At 36.3% G+C, this 14,944-nt stretch overlaps 2 protein-coding genes across 3 annotated transcripts; one reads left to right on the plus strand and one right to left on the minus strand.

Moving 5' to 3' along the window:
• The first annotated feature begins 367 nt into the window (after positions 1 to 367).
• Positions 368 to 7,572, plus strand: riok1 (RIO kinase 1 (yeast)). Its single transcript, XM_084118946.1, has 17 exons — positions 368 to 568; positions 867 to 1,083; positions 1,239 to 1,329; positions 1,468 to 1,537; positions 1,812 to 1,854; positions 1,952 to 2,044; positions 2,186 to 2,298; positions 2,394 to 2,474; positions 2,567 to 2,653; positions 4,433 to 4,570; positions 4,655 to 4,758; positions 4,858 to 4,964; positions 5,114 to 5,179; positions 6,560 to 6,679; positions 6,764 to 6,817; positions 7,080 to 7,229; positions 7,310 to 7,572. The coding sequence occupies exons 1-17, from the start codon at positions 519 to 521 to the stop codon at positions 7,412 to 7,414; spliced, it is 1,689 nt and encodes a 562-aa protein (XP_083975072.1). The 5' UTR covers positions 368 to 518; the 3' UTR covers positions 7,415 to 7,572.
• A 430-nt stretch (positions 7,573 to 8,002) lies between these two features.
• Positions 8,003 to 13,909, minus strand: nebl (nebulette; the record flags this gene model as incomplete). Of its 2 annotated transcripts, XM_084118947.1 has the most annotated exons (7): positions 13,616 to 13,909; positions 13,388 to 13,482; positions 13,139 to 13,223; positions 11,991 to 12,098; positions 9,142 to 9,319; positions 8,897 to 9,003; positions 8,003 to 8,778 (listed from the first exon to the last, which is right to left on the minus strand). In XM_084118947.1, exons 1-7 carry the CDS (start codon positions 13,682 to 13,684, stop codon positions 8,602 to 8,604), a joined length of 819 nt encoding a protein of 272 aa, XP_083975073.1. In that variant the 5' UTR covers positions 13,685 to 13,909. The 2 variants fall into 2 exon arrangements, with proteins under 2 accessions (XP_083975073.1, XP_083975074.1); XM_084118948.1 differs by lacking the exon at positions 11,991 to 12,098 and having other exon boundaries at positions 8,602 to 8,778; positions 13,616 to 13,828.
• Between the last annotated feature and the right edge of the window lie 1,035 nt (positions 13,910 to 14,944).

Consider the following 14,944-nt stretch of genomic DNA (forward strand, 5'->3'; position numbering starts at 1 on the left):
ACTAAGAAAGAGTTAGAAATTAAGTTGTCAACATTTTTTTTTTCTCAATTAAAACTTAAAACAGTCAAAAAGTTTCCACATTTAGTTTTATTTCAGTAATGTGACTGGGGACAATAAAGATTTATTTTGTTAATTTATCAATTTAAACAAAGATGTACCACCAGTGTTACTACATGTTAATACATTTTTGTTTAAAATGGTACATTTCTGACTGCTTGGCAATGCTCTAGAAATCAACCAAAACTACAATAATACCATAAGTATACAACAAGTACAAAAATTAATCCACAAAGACTTTTATTGGAATCCAGTGTAATTTTGGCGTCACCGTTTCTCTCTGAGCCTTCTCAGCACCCTTACCCACGTTGCCGGAAGTGAGTGTGCTGGCGTGCGTGTGTACTGTATGCATGTAAGCGATAAGCGTGTATTGATAGTAGTTGGTAAACTCCCTTACATTCCCTTTTTAGTTGAGATATATTTCAAGGATTTAGACGAATTTCCCCTCTTTTTCCATCGCGATGTATCAGGTTGTACCAGGGCAGTTTGATGACGCTAACGAAACGGGAAGGTTTGAAACTTGATTCACTTCAATTGATAGAGACAGACTGTCAGTCATATAACAGGGTACCACGATCGCGGAAAAACAATGAATATACTAATATGTGTACATGTATTGTGATAATGATTTAGACGACAGCAGTGAATGATACAATAATTGATCATATATTAACAAAATAGTATATAATCTTGTATGTTTATTGCGTCAAGTTTTGTGAAGCTTTGAACGGGTATCATCTTTCAGAGGTACAAACTGGAGTTAATGTGACTGCTTTGGTAACGTGAAGGCAATGTGTGGTATTTCACAGTGAGGCTGAAATCAGTCGCGTCCCTGACAAGCCCTCGCTGGAGAACCGACTCCATGAAGTTACTTTACAATCCTTTGAAAATGACACGCAAGGTGAAAATGAGGAGGACTACGACTATGATGATGATGAAGAGGACGATGAATGGGATTGGAATGATTCAGGAGGAAGAGACTTTACAAAGCGCTACACTGCGATGAGAACTGGGAATAATCCACAGGTAAATTATTCATTTTTGAAGGATTATGGCCGCACATCATCACAAGGCCAAAGAATCCCATCGTTGACGACAAACATGGTGTTTCTAGTAATTTGCTTCGATTAAATTACTGTATGTTGCATTATTTGCATGTTCTTTGTTTTTTCCCCCACCAGGCTAACCGTCAAAGCTCTAATAATAAGTCCATTAAAATGTCCACTCCATCAGACAAGGTCTTGAGGAAATATGAAAACAAAATAAACCTCGGTAAGCTTTTTATTAATTTGAACTACCAATGAAATGAGGAAAATGAGAGAAAAGCTATATGTGTGTACTACAGATGTATCTTCTACAGTAAAAAATGCATTCATTATTCTCTGTTTGAATTAAGTCTCTGTTTTACAGATAAACTGAGCTATGCTGATTCTGTGATCAATAAAGTCACTTTGATGCAAAAGCAGAGAGAAGCAGACACGTATGTAATCCTAACCTCAGATGTACTATTATAGTATTCATTAATCTTTTAAATTGGCCTTTATTTTTATATTTTCATATTTCTATTTTGCTTAAATGTAGTTTTTAGTGTAGTTTTAGTGTTTCAGTTTTTCATCTAATGTTTATATTTTTATCTCAACTATTTTTAATAGTTTTAGTTTGACTTTTTTGTTAACAATAATAAGACTATCTCGGATATGATTTCCATTCAGGTTTAAGTTTTTAAATCTTAAGAATCGCATACATTTCTGCAGGTTTCGAGTAAAGGACAAATCAGACAGAGCTACGGTTGAACAGGTATGTTTGCTCAAGCTTCATATGTGCTGATTTCACTTGAACTCCAGTGTTGTAATTGATGCACTTTTCAGTGTGATATTTGTATGTGACCCCACAGGTTTTGGACCCCCGTACACGTATGATTCTGTTCAAAATGCTCAGCAGAGGCGTCATTTCGGAGATCAATGGCTGTATCAGCACAGGCAAAGAGGCAAGTTTGTCTGAATGGAAAAAAATTATGTATTGCATTATTTGATACATTTGGGTTATTGTGTCTGTGTCAGTCATTTTACTAAGAACTAATGTTAATGTTTTCTTGTGCCATTCTATTTTTTTTATTTCTCTAATGCAGGCAAATGTCTATCATGCAACTACTGTTAAAGGAGAAAGCAGAGCCATTAAAATATACAAAACGTCAATTCTGCTATTCAAAGACAGAGATAAATATGTCAGCGGAGAGTTCAGGTGAGACGTACATCTTTTTTCAGGCCTTTAGTCCTATTTAGCTGCCTTGATGTGTGCCATTGGAAAGTAAATTTCTATGTTGAAATACGTTTTAGGTTCCGCCATGGCTATTGCAAGGGCAATCCTAGAAAAATGGTGCGCACTTGGGCCGAGAAGGAAATGAGAAACTTGATCAGGTGAGCATTATTATGCCTTTTCTTTTTTTCTTTCATGAACCTATTTTATGATGTTGGCTTTTATCACTGATGTGAATGCATTTTACATCAAGATTACAGACTGCACAGATTCTCAGTCCAGAGCCCATCATGTTGCGGAGCCACGTCCTCGTCATGAGCTTCATCGGTCGAGATGACATGTATGTAGGCATTTACAGATACACCAATACTTCTATTGTTTCAAGGTTTTCAACTTTTCCTAGATGATACTCCAGGGCCCAGTTGTTCAAAAGTTATCTGATCGGATTGGGTCAAATCATGAGTGGGTTGTTCAGAAGAAAAAAAGGATTGGATCACAAAATCCAATCTTAGTTTTGATCTGGATCTTACAAAAACTTTTTAGTAAGATCGGGATACCTTTGATCCAAAGAATTTTGCTGATCCCAGCAGAAGGGTAGATTTCAGGAACACAAATGTAATGACTTTAAAACTGTATCGAAACTGATACAACATTTGTATCATGTAATATATACACGTACATATTTATTTATTTTGCTCTTGATTAGTTTACCTGTTGAAGTAATAAGTTAGAAGTAGACATTAGGCTACCTATTAAGCCTTTCAGTAGCCTACAGTAAAGTAGAAAAGAGATTTTGGTGCCATAAATAAATCCCCAAACAGCTGTCTATATCAAACTAAAATAATTTATTTAATTTAAATAGTTTTTTTTTTTTTTATCACATAGTTTATAAACTATGTTGACACAATCTTCAGAGATGAACCAGTCAAAAATTGTTTCTAACAATGGCATGTATATTTGTTTTTATTAATTTGTTGTGGGTCAGATGAGAGGCTATGGAGCCCCTTAACCCGAAACACACCAAACCGACGCCAAAGAACTAGCGCTGATGAAAGCCGACTGTGTTGTCGCCTCGCATCGCGGGAAAAAGCTACACATGAACACACCGAGAGAACTACAGCCGACAGTCAGCTAGAATGCGCGTTCTGCGCCTGCGTGTAAATGAGACAACTGTCTATTTCTGCAGATATATTCATCTATTCGTCATTCAAAAAGGGAAACCGACGCTGCAGGCTACAGATACACAAACCATAAACAAAGCAGTGCGTGCTTACCGTTTTGAATATCAGTCCTGCTAAACACTTTCTTTGTTCCACTCCGCTCATGTTGATATTGAAATATTCGCCAAGGAACACTAGTAACATTAGAACAGCCTTCTATCTGTACCGTTTTGACTTCTTTGCTCGCTGTTTTGCTATTATTCTCGTGCACTGACTTGTTCACTAAGCTGAACAGCCAATCAGAGTTCTCTCTCTCACCGACGGCCAACATGTCGAATCAGGCAAAGCCGATGAGGACCAATTTCAGCCGACGGTGCGAAACACACTTAGTCGGCCGACCGTCGGCTTGGTGTGTCCCGGGCTTTAAGGGAAATGGTGATGGGAGGAAAAATTATCTTTTACTGCTTTTCGCAAATATTTTGCATATGATCGTAAAACTTCTCAGGTCTTTGCAAGCAAACTCAGTTTCTTGGGTGAATGCATTGCAAAAATTTAAATATTTTTTATCTAGTATTTTTTCCATCAGCATGTCCCTTTAATGGCTCCGTAAAGGATCCGACTGTTTAAAGGAAATTTAAAATGTTTGTATTGTTTTGCTGTGCTGTTCTTTCCCTTCAAATAAAAACGCCTAAAGTGACTCCACATTGACTATTCTACCTGTTGTTTTTTTACATTGCTAGTAGCCTACATTGTGATATGTGATCCCATTGAGAGCAATAGTAATCCGGATTTGGTAATCTGGAAAAAGTGTGTATCTGGATCAGGGTGATCCAATCCAATTTTGCTTTGAAAAACTGGCAGAAAAAATAAATGTATTACCTGGATAGCAAAACATGGGATTTCCAAATACAGATCATTCTGATCCAGTTTTCAAGTGATCTTGTTTGTGTGTTTCTCAGGCCTGCACCTCTACTGAAGAATGCTGTCCTTTCTGAATCCAAAGCCCGGGAGCTCTACCTGCAGATCATCCAGGACATGAGAATAATGTACAATGAAGCTCATCTGGTTCACGCTGACCTTAGCGAGTTCAATATTCTGTAAGCTGACTTTATATTATGCACACATGGTTTCCAAGTATCAGGTAATGTTTGTTGATGTTCAGTTGTACATGGTTGTTTTAGGTATCATAACGGAGATGCTTATATTATCGACGTCTCTCAGTCTGTTGAGCACGATCACCCTCATGCTCTGGAGTTTCTTCGCAAAGATTGCAGCAACGTCAACGGTAAGCATGTGCAACCTCATGGTTAGCAAATACATTATTAATATTAATATGAACAAACATTTTTTTTTTAGATTCTAATTAACTTTTTTACTCCCTCAGACTTTTTCCAAAAACATAATGTAGCAGTTATGACTGTACGTGAGCTGTTTGAGTTTGTCACGGACCCCTCCATCACAAGTGACAACATTAATCAGTACTTGGACAAGGTCAGTTATTGTTATCATTAGTCTTTTACAGTGTTTCTCTTTCTCCTGATTATTGTACAATCTTATCAAACTTGATTTATTTGTGTGCATATGTGTTGTAGTGTTGATCTAAAATTGTATTTTGACTAATGTTTGTGGTTTATCTGCAGGCCATGGAGATAGCGTCTGAAAGAACTGCAGAGGAAAGATCCAATCAGGACAAAGTTCATGAGGAGGTGCACTTACTTTTAACAGTTCTTAACATTTTGTCTCCCCGTCCTAACTTCCAGAGTTTCCTAAGTCATGGACAAATATGTCGCATTTTTAAATTGCGATTTGCAGGCCTGGAAAATGAAAATGTCATTAAAGTCTTTCTGTAGTAAATTTAATATGATTTACTTTTAAAATATGTAAAATAGTAAAAAAAAAAAAAAAGTCAGGTTTTGCCCCGCTTTAAAATATTTAATTGGCTGGATATTACTCTTTGTGAGTGTGTGTAGAGAAAAAGCCAATGTTGTTATTTTTAACGTAAATGATTCAAAATAGTTGTAATTAATTAAAATAAAACAAATAAAATGTAAATATTCAAAGAAAAACTTAACTTGAAAAATGTACACTACACAAAAAAAAATTTGAAATGTTTCTTTGGCAAATAACTGAAGTAAGTTTAGTCAAATTAAAATGAACTGTAAATAAAATGAAGTTGCTTGTCCGGAAAAAAACAATTGTTGTAAATATAATTTATTCTGAAGCAATATTCTCATCAGTGTTCAATCAGCTTTGATATATTTAAATCTGCATATTGTCATTTCTGCACCTTCTGCATCATTCAGTAATGAAAACACGGGTGAGTGTTGCTGTGAAATGCGCTATGGTTCTGCTGCGATCTTTGTTTGGAACTATTTTCGCTGCTGAAACAGAACAGAAAAAGTCAATATTGCGTCTAAAATGTAAGTGACTTAATTTGAACTGTTTATTGAACTGTCAGTGTCACATTTTCAATCGTAATGGTATTCAGGAAAACAGCATTCGTCGTGTGAGAACTGTATCATATGTCAAAAATATAAACTCCATTTTGAATTTTAATCAGCAGTGTGTTGTTAAATGAGTTTCTTTTGTGTGTGCTGCGCTCATTTGTTTAATTTCTCTTTGAGAGGCTGCACAGCGCAACCTTGTTACCGTCAGTAATACATTTATTATTTACTATCGATCGCAACTTGCAATAAATGTAATGAAATCAGAATCATTCTCTCGTTTTAGTGATTCACTAGTTGGTTTATTTATTTTATTGACGTTTTAATCAGGCTACTTGTTTGTTCGGGCAAGTCAAATTCTTTTACTTCAAAAAATCCACTTGTCCCGGACAAGCGTTAATGTTGAGCCCTGATATATATAAATAAATGTATATAAATACCAGTATTGATAGTAGTACTGGAGATGTTTGACATTGTTAAATAAATAGCATTGTTTGAATTCCAAGGTTTCATATAAATGGAAACTCCCGGCTATCACTATAAAATATTTTTTTTTAATCATGAAACTGGAAAAGTCATGAAAATAATTGGTGTGGGAACCCTGTCTAACAACTTGCATGTGGATGTCTCAATTCAAAACAGGTGTTTAAGAGAGCCTATATTCCACGCACACTTAATGAAGTCACCCATTATGAGAGGGATGTGGACACAATGTTGAGGAACAAGGAGGAGCATTCTTCTGAAGATACACACTCTGAAAATGTACGTCTTGTCATCCTGAATGAACAATTGATTAATGGCGTGAGAATTGATAAAAGTTGTTGAAATGATGCTTTTCCATTACAGATCCTATACCAGACAGTGACAGGCCTCAGGAAGGACCTTTCTGGTGTGCAAAAGGTGAGTTTGTTTTTAAAAAGACCATTTGGTATATTCAAGATTAAGTTTAAGACACCTTATGTGGCCAAGATTTGTTTTTGCTATTAATGCATCCACTAAGTCTTTGCATAATTCTCTTTGGAGTTTTCTTTGCCTACATGGCATGTGGGAGGATTAAGGCCGAGTATATAAACAACAGCCGTCGCCAAACTCAAACGTCATGACAATGTGAAATCAGATTAAAAATGCTGTTGCTGATTTTTTTTTTTTTTTTTTTTGGCAGGTACCGTCGATATTGGAAGACTCCACAAAAGATGATGGCTCAAGCTCTGACGAAGAGGAGGATGATGATGAAGATGAAGAGGAGAAATCAGAAGGGGAAGAGACACAGGAGGTTGGCAACCTCAGTGAGGAAGCACAACTGGACAGAAAGGTACCTACTGGGAACAGAAAATGTCACACAGATGAATTGTGTTCGGTGGTTAAGAATAAGCTGGTATTTCTGTCTTTCAGGAAAGAAAGAAATTGGTTAAAGAAGCTCAGAGGGAGAAAAGAAAAACTAAAGTTCCAAAGCATTTGAAAAAGCGCAAGGAGAAGGCTGTCAAAAAGAAGAAATGAAAATGAAAGCGGTTCGGATGAAGGTGAACTGAGGTTACATGGTACCAGTATTGAAGCTGGGAACTCGACTGACAACTCTATAAACATCTGTATGTAAATGTTTTTGAAACGTTTATTAAAAGTATTCTTTTTAATAAACTTATATTTTTCTCTGATCATACTGCTTGACTAGTAGGTTAAATGTCATGTTTTATTTTAGACTGACAAATCGATTACATTTTTGCTGTAATGGAACATTTAATATACATTGTGCAGAACAGTTTACACAAATATTCATGTTTTACAAGGCAACATGCTGTTAAAAGTTATGCGTATTTAAGTGGCAAAAACCTCTTTACATTTTACATACACATTCTCTTTACATCTTGTACATTTAACATTGCATTAAGTACACTACCATTCAAAAGTTCGGGCTGGTAAGATTTTTTGGTATTACTTTATTTCAGTGACATTGTTACTGTGTAAGTACACAAATAAGTACTTGGTAATAATTATTAACTACATGTACTACTTACTATAGGGTTACGGTTAGGGTAGCCTTTGGTTTAGGGTTAGTTACTTGTAATTATGCATATATTTTTTTATATATTTTTACTGTTATTACTATAGTAAGTACATGTTACTGTCACTGAAAACTTTTTTTTTTTTAAAGAAGCCTCTTACGCACATCAATGCTGCATTTATTTCAAATGTCAACACAGTAATATTATGAAATAATAACAATTTAAGATAACTTTTCTATTGTATATTCTATTGTATCCAGTCTTCAGTGTCACATGATCCTTCAGAAATCATTCTAAGATGCTGATTTTCTGCTCAAGAAACATTTCTATTTATCAATTGTGAAAAAAGTTGTGCTGCTTAATCATTTTTTTTATATAAACTGATTTTTTTTTAATCAGGACTAAATAGAAAGTTAAAAAGAACAGCATTTATTTGAAAATGGAAACCTTTTGTAACATTATAAATGTCGTTTAATAGAAATATACATTTCTTTATAAAAAAAAAATCTTATTGACCTCAAACTTTTGAACAGTAACAAAATAGCAGAAATTACATAACATTATAAACACTTACAAAGTGGGACAATCAGCACTGTTAAAAACGAGCTGTACCTTTGACTGTTTACAAACATTTGATGCCTATGAACAATTCAGATACGCCGTTTCATTTGAGGTGTAGGACACCTAGCGAATGCCCTCTACGTAGTTGGCAGGCAGCATACCTGATCTCCCCGTCCGCTGTACCGTTCCATACATCCAGCCTTCGTCGATCGGCTGCACGTTCTGAATGATGTCACCATCCCGGAATGACACCTCATCGTAATCCTGCGCCGCGTAGTCATACAGGGCCCTGTACACAGTCTGGTGACCCAAGTTTGAGTGCATCAATAGTAAGTATTTTACACTACTGAATGCATTCTTAATCAAAAGCATGGTGTCAGATAATATGACTATATATGCCAGAAAAATGAGGACTCACCATACTCCTGTGTTGTGACCTCAGCTGCATTGACCTCAGTGAATGCATGCTGGTCTGATGCATGTAGCTGTGGCCACTGGAATAGTAGGCACCAGGAAGAACAGGTGCTAAAACACAATCACCAGGATGATCTTGATCTTCAATGGTAATATTTATATTTAGAGCTAGTATACTGTTTTGTTGTTCTTTTCCCCCTTTTTTAGGTTGTACTACCAAGTGTGAGCATCTCACATTAGTGAACTTACCCACAATGACACCAGGTCTTCGATCCATCTCCATGATGCACTGATGGACACCCTTGTGTGTGCTGTTTCCCACCGTCTCATGGTTAGGCGCCATCTGAGGGCGTACCAGGTACGTTCCACGCATTCCCTGAGTGACCCCATGCAAACCTGACGCCTCAAAATCCTTGTGATACTTTGCCTGCAAAAATGGAGATATCACCCGTTTCATGCACATACAAGTGTGATGTTTATACTACAGTTCAGTTTATTAAAAAAAAAAGATAATTTCCACAAAAATATTAAGCAGCATGTGTATTCAGATTTCAGATTCAGATTTATTTTATTCAGACATTTAAACATTTAACAAATGATGACATAAAACTGGGTGTCATCTTCGATAGCACCCTCTCTTTTACATCTCATGTTAATAATGTTACCCGGTCTGCCTATTATCATCTTCGTAATATCAACCGTCTGCGTCCTTTCCTCACGCCTCACTCTACTGCCATTCTTGTTCACAGCTTAGTCACCTCCCATTTAGATTATTGTAATTCTCTTTTGTTTGGCCTTCCACATAAAACTCTTCATAAACTTCAACTGGTCCAAAACTCAGCTGCTCGTATCATTATTCGTACCCCTTCTATTCATCACATCACTCCTATTTTACAACAGCTCCATTGGCTCCCTATCATTTATCGTATCAACTATAAAATACTTCTCCTTACTTTTAAAGTCATTCATAATCTAGCCCCTTCGTATCTTTTTGATCTCCTCCATATACCTACACACGTTCGTACTCTTAGATCCTCTTCTTCTATTCATTTCACCGTTCCCCGTGTCCGCCTTGTTACTATGGGAGGTAGAGCTTTCAGTTTCTCTGCTCCTCAGCTCTGGAATTCGCTTCCACCGGACCTCCGTAATATTGATTCTCTCACACTTTTCAAATCCAAACTCAAAACTCATTTGTTTAGAATAGCTTACTCCCTTTGACCACAACTGCATTTTCTTTTAATTGTATTGTATCTCATTGTTTTTAAATATTGTTATTGTTGTTGATGATGATGATGTAAGGCAGGGGTGCCCAATCCTGCTCCTGGCGATCGACTGTCCTGCACAGTTCATCTCCAACCCTAATCAAACACACCTGAAGCAACCAATTAAGGTCTTCAGAGCACGTCAGGATCACTTGAAAATTAAAGGCAGGTGTGTTTGATTAGGGTTGGAGATGAACTGTGCAGGACAGTCGATCGCCAGGAGCAGGATTGGGCACCCCTGATGTAAGGTGACCTTGAGTGTCAAGAAAGGCGCCTATAAATAAAATGTATAATAATAATAATAATAATAATAAATCAACATAAAGTCTGAAATGGAATAGGCAGAAGCAAAAGCTTATTGCGCCTATCCCAGTGCATTTACAAAACATAAACAGTAAAGCTGCCAATGTCTTATACATGAAGTTATACTTTTTTTTTTCTCCTTTTTTTCTTCCCTTTTTCCCTCCCTTCTTTTCTCTTTTCCCTTTCCCTTTTTTTCTGTTCCCCTAAATCGTCACAAAGAAGAAAAAAAGAAAGAAAAACAAAAGAAAGAAAAAACATCCCCAGCATCCATTTACATCCTTAGCATCCATTCTCAATGTATTTTTTTATAATTGATTTCTTCAAAAGAATTTTAAATTGAATTAAGGTTTTACAGTCTTTTAGCTCTTGGTCCAACTTACTCCACACATTAATCCCAACAAAAGAAACACAATGCTGCTTTGCACTCGTTCTCACATATGTTTTTTGAAACATTTCTTCCTTTCGGAAATTATAAACACAATCTCGTTTTTGGAACAATCCCTGGATATGCACTGGTGACCTATTATGGCTTATATTATACAAATCCTTCAATTTTAGTGCTTTTAATTTAATGAAGAGCTCATTTGTATGGGCCCTGTAATCCACTTTATTCACAATGCGGATAGCTCTTTTTTGAATGATACTTATTGGATTAAGATACCAGGGAACAGTAAAAAATATATAAAAAAAATTCATTTAAAAGTTCTTTAACTTTGGATATTATTGCAAGAGATTTACATAGCTTTGCCTTGATGTAGTTTATATGGGGCTTCCAGCTAAGCTTATTTTGTAAAAATACTCCAATCAATTTTATTTCATTCACTCGTTCTATCTCAGTATCATTTATTCTTAAATTTATACACACATTAATGGCACGATTCCCGAAAACTATAAATTTGGTTTTATTTAAATTAAGGGTTAACTTATTAGAATCAAACCACTTCTTTAACAATGATAATTGTTTTTCTACTATATCTATCAATGCTTCTTAATTTTTACCACAACTAAGCATGCTGGTGTCATCAGCAAATAAAATAAGGTTTGATGTTTTTGAAACTAAACAAAGATCGTTTATATACATAAGAAACAAAAACGGACCCAACACTGACCCCTGTGGCAACCCGCAGGTAATTGTCAGCAGCTGGGAATCAGTGCCATTGGTGTGGACATACTGTGATCTATTCTTCAGATAAGTCTGGAGCCAAGAAAAGGCCACTCCTCTAATCGCATATCTGTACAGCATGTGTATTGAATGTTTTCAACATTGATAAATGTTTCTTGAGCAGCATATTAGAATGATTTCTGAAGGATCATGTGACACTGAAGACTGAAACATATTACAATAGAAAATAATTGTTTTAATGGTAATAATATTTCACAATATTACTAAATGCAGCTTTGTTGAGCGTAACTTCTTTCCAAAGCATCACAAAATCTTACCAACCCCAAACTTATGAACAGTATGTGTGTTGGACGCTAATTGATCAAGTGTACATATTTGTGTTTTTCATTCAGCTACATTTTCCAGCATACATTACTGATCTGATCCTGGGCCTTCCTCAGTCTCTGCAGCTCTGGAGTATCCAAGGCGAATTTGAAGCCCTGACCCTTGCTCTGTTCAAAATCCTTCCTGTACTTGACCTGAAGAACAAGAAAACCATTTTACCAGGGAATTGGTAAGGTTTTCTGGGTGATTTTAAGTGCATTATGCAGTTTGAAAGATCATGTGTATTTTCAGTTAACTTTAGTCAGATGCATTTACATTGTTACTGTGCCTCAAGATGCAATCAACTGAAACTGTCTATAAAGGTGTGAACCAAATGGCCCATACAGACGTATGGCCTAGAGAAACTGATGGGTGTGAATGCCAAAGAAACAACATTGCTCAGAGTAGATTCAGTAGATTCAGATTCAGTAGAACAGTTTTCTATTGTATGTAGCCCTTTTGTCTTCATGTATAAAGTTCTGTCACACAGACAGAACTTTGGGTTAAGATTCTTTGAAGGCCGACATGCTAACATCGCTGCTGAAGAACTGTGCTACACTACTACCTTCAATAAATTCTTCTCCCCACAAGAACTCTGGTCAAGCTTACTTATTTTATGTATTAGAGAAATCTAATACATTGGCGAGCCACACTAATGACTGCTTGGCCAAATACAGCTAAATCTAACATGTTGCAAGGGAGATCTGGATGGTTGCTTTTTTTTTTTTCAGATCGCTAACACAAAGTATGAGCAATAGATGAAATACACAAAATGTATTTTCACAGCTTGTTGACCAATACTTCAGAAAAATGAATCCTGTGATAATGCCAGGATTAGGTCGGCCACAGTATGGACTTGGCAGCATCTTTTGCGCTGCCAGGTGGAGAAGCTGAGGGGATCGGCCCGTGCACCACCGAGTAGACAGCTGCCTTGCTTTTCTCCATGCTGACCTCAAAGTATCACACCCAGTCCCTCACTGGCAGCCAAAACACTCACACAGGCATAAACAATTTTGTCTCATGTTATCCCTTTGAAATGTCTCTCTACCAATAGCAACAAATAACACTATTCTACCCTAGACATTCCCCCCTTTAGATTTTGAGCAGTATTCTAACATTTAATTTTTATCATGTGTAATATATTGTGATTACAATGTAGGCTACAACACCTCACATAGTGAACAAGTGCTCTTACCTGACTTTGGAGCTCGCTTTGCTGTCTCAGCCGTAGGTTCTCAGGGGTGTCTGTCACAATTGTAAAGGTCTGTTTTGGGTAGTGCCTTTTTGGAGAAAGGAGGCGAGTCATTTTGGGCTTTTGGACTCTATCATATTCAAATATCTTACTCGTATCAAAAACACGTATGAACACTTTTTATAAGACTTCAAATTAGGCTACCAAAGAATGTATGAACATATAAGTATAGTATTTTTGACAATAACATACGCGTTGCAGTAGGGCTTCTTCTCATATCCCTTGTAGTTGTTCATGTTGAGAGTCATTTTACACACTTCACAATGGAAGCATCCTTTGTGCCAATACTGTAAAATGTGGGAAGACGGAAACATAAAGCTTTTGGTAGATAATTATGAAAGAACGCTATAGACAAGAATGTAGACATTTTCCCTTAAAAGCATCGGAAATAAGAGAGTATAGCCTATATAATATATATACCTTGTCCAGGCAGTTCACTTTCTCAGTTGCGTAGACAATTTTCCCACAGCGCGCGCAATGAGGGTTCATTTTCAAGCTGTTGTGATGATCCGGGAAAATAGCATAACTTCGATAATCCACTAATTTATTGTAAAATATATCAGATGTGTCAGATTTGCTGCAGCATGCCGTGAGTTTGTGTCGCAGAGTTTTATATTCGCATGGCTCGCGAGTGTTTATCCGCGTGTCGCTGGTCTCGCAGTGAGGGAACAGGAGCAAAGCGTGAGATTTCACCAAACATCACCCACTGAGACTGACTGTTGGAGGAGCCCTCAAACACTGACCGTGGGGAATGGACTGTTCTGTAGGTGCACAATGAGCCAAAAAAAGTGCACAACGTGTCTAAATAAAAAGTTAGGCTTGTTAACGTGACAATATTTATTTCGTTTTAATGGTATTTTGTTAAAGATCTGACAAAATGTTTTATAAGATCTAATTAATTGTGTCTTGTGTCTCTCGTCACTCATCAAATCTGTCCTAAAGAGACATGAATAACATCACATCTTGGTAATTCTGTATTTATAGGCTGTTGAGTAGCGGTCAGAAGCCGTTAAATGTAATGGCATTATAATGCCTGAAGAGGGCAGTAGAACACCGACAGAATACAGGATGCGCCTTTGGGAGAATGTTAGGAGTAGGATTAAGTGATTAAAACAGGTGCATTGCCAGTGTAATACTTGACTTTCAAGTAGATATTAAAGTTATGTCATGGATATATTGCTTGGATTATTACAATCGTTAGTAAAAAAGAAAAAAAGTGCATTTCCAACTTGTGCTCAGTTTTTTATGTTGCATGGTTTTTAATTTATTACAACTATAATGAGAAAGTGCCATCACAAAGTTTTTATTTACTAAAAGAAATCTATCCGCAATCAGGTTAGTTCTCAATAACAACATTAGCGAGATAAAGTTATTATATTAGACTGATAAATAATGTGATCTTAACATGTCTGCCCCCATGAGGCGGACCGCTCTATGAAAAATAAAACGTATTATGCTACTACTGCTATGGAGTCTTCATCTCATGGTAGAGTACAACATATTTCTTAAAAGTGCTATTTATATAAAATGTAGGTCTATAAGAAAAAATAAGCGCAAATATGCTGTAATCCGTTTTGATTAAAATGTGGTCTTCCTAACATTTTTGTGAAAGGCCTGTATAGCTGTATTTGCATAAAATAAAAACATATTCTAGCTATTTCATGCGTATTCGAGTTTTTAGATACATTTACATTGTAATCATACAATTTGATGATCCACTTACGCTGTTTGCGCCGCAGGTGATAGCCT

The sequence above is a fragment of the Abramis brama genome (genome assembly GCF_963993115.1).
Source record: "Abramis brama genome assembly, chromosome: 7".
Taxonomy (NCBI): domain Eukaryota; kingdom Metazoa; phylum Chordata; class Actinopteri; order Cypriniformes; family Leuciscidae; genus Abramis; species Abramis brama.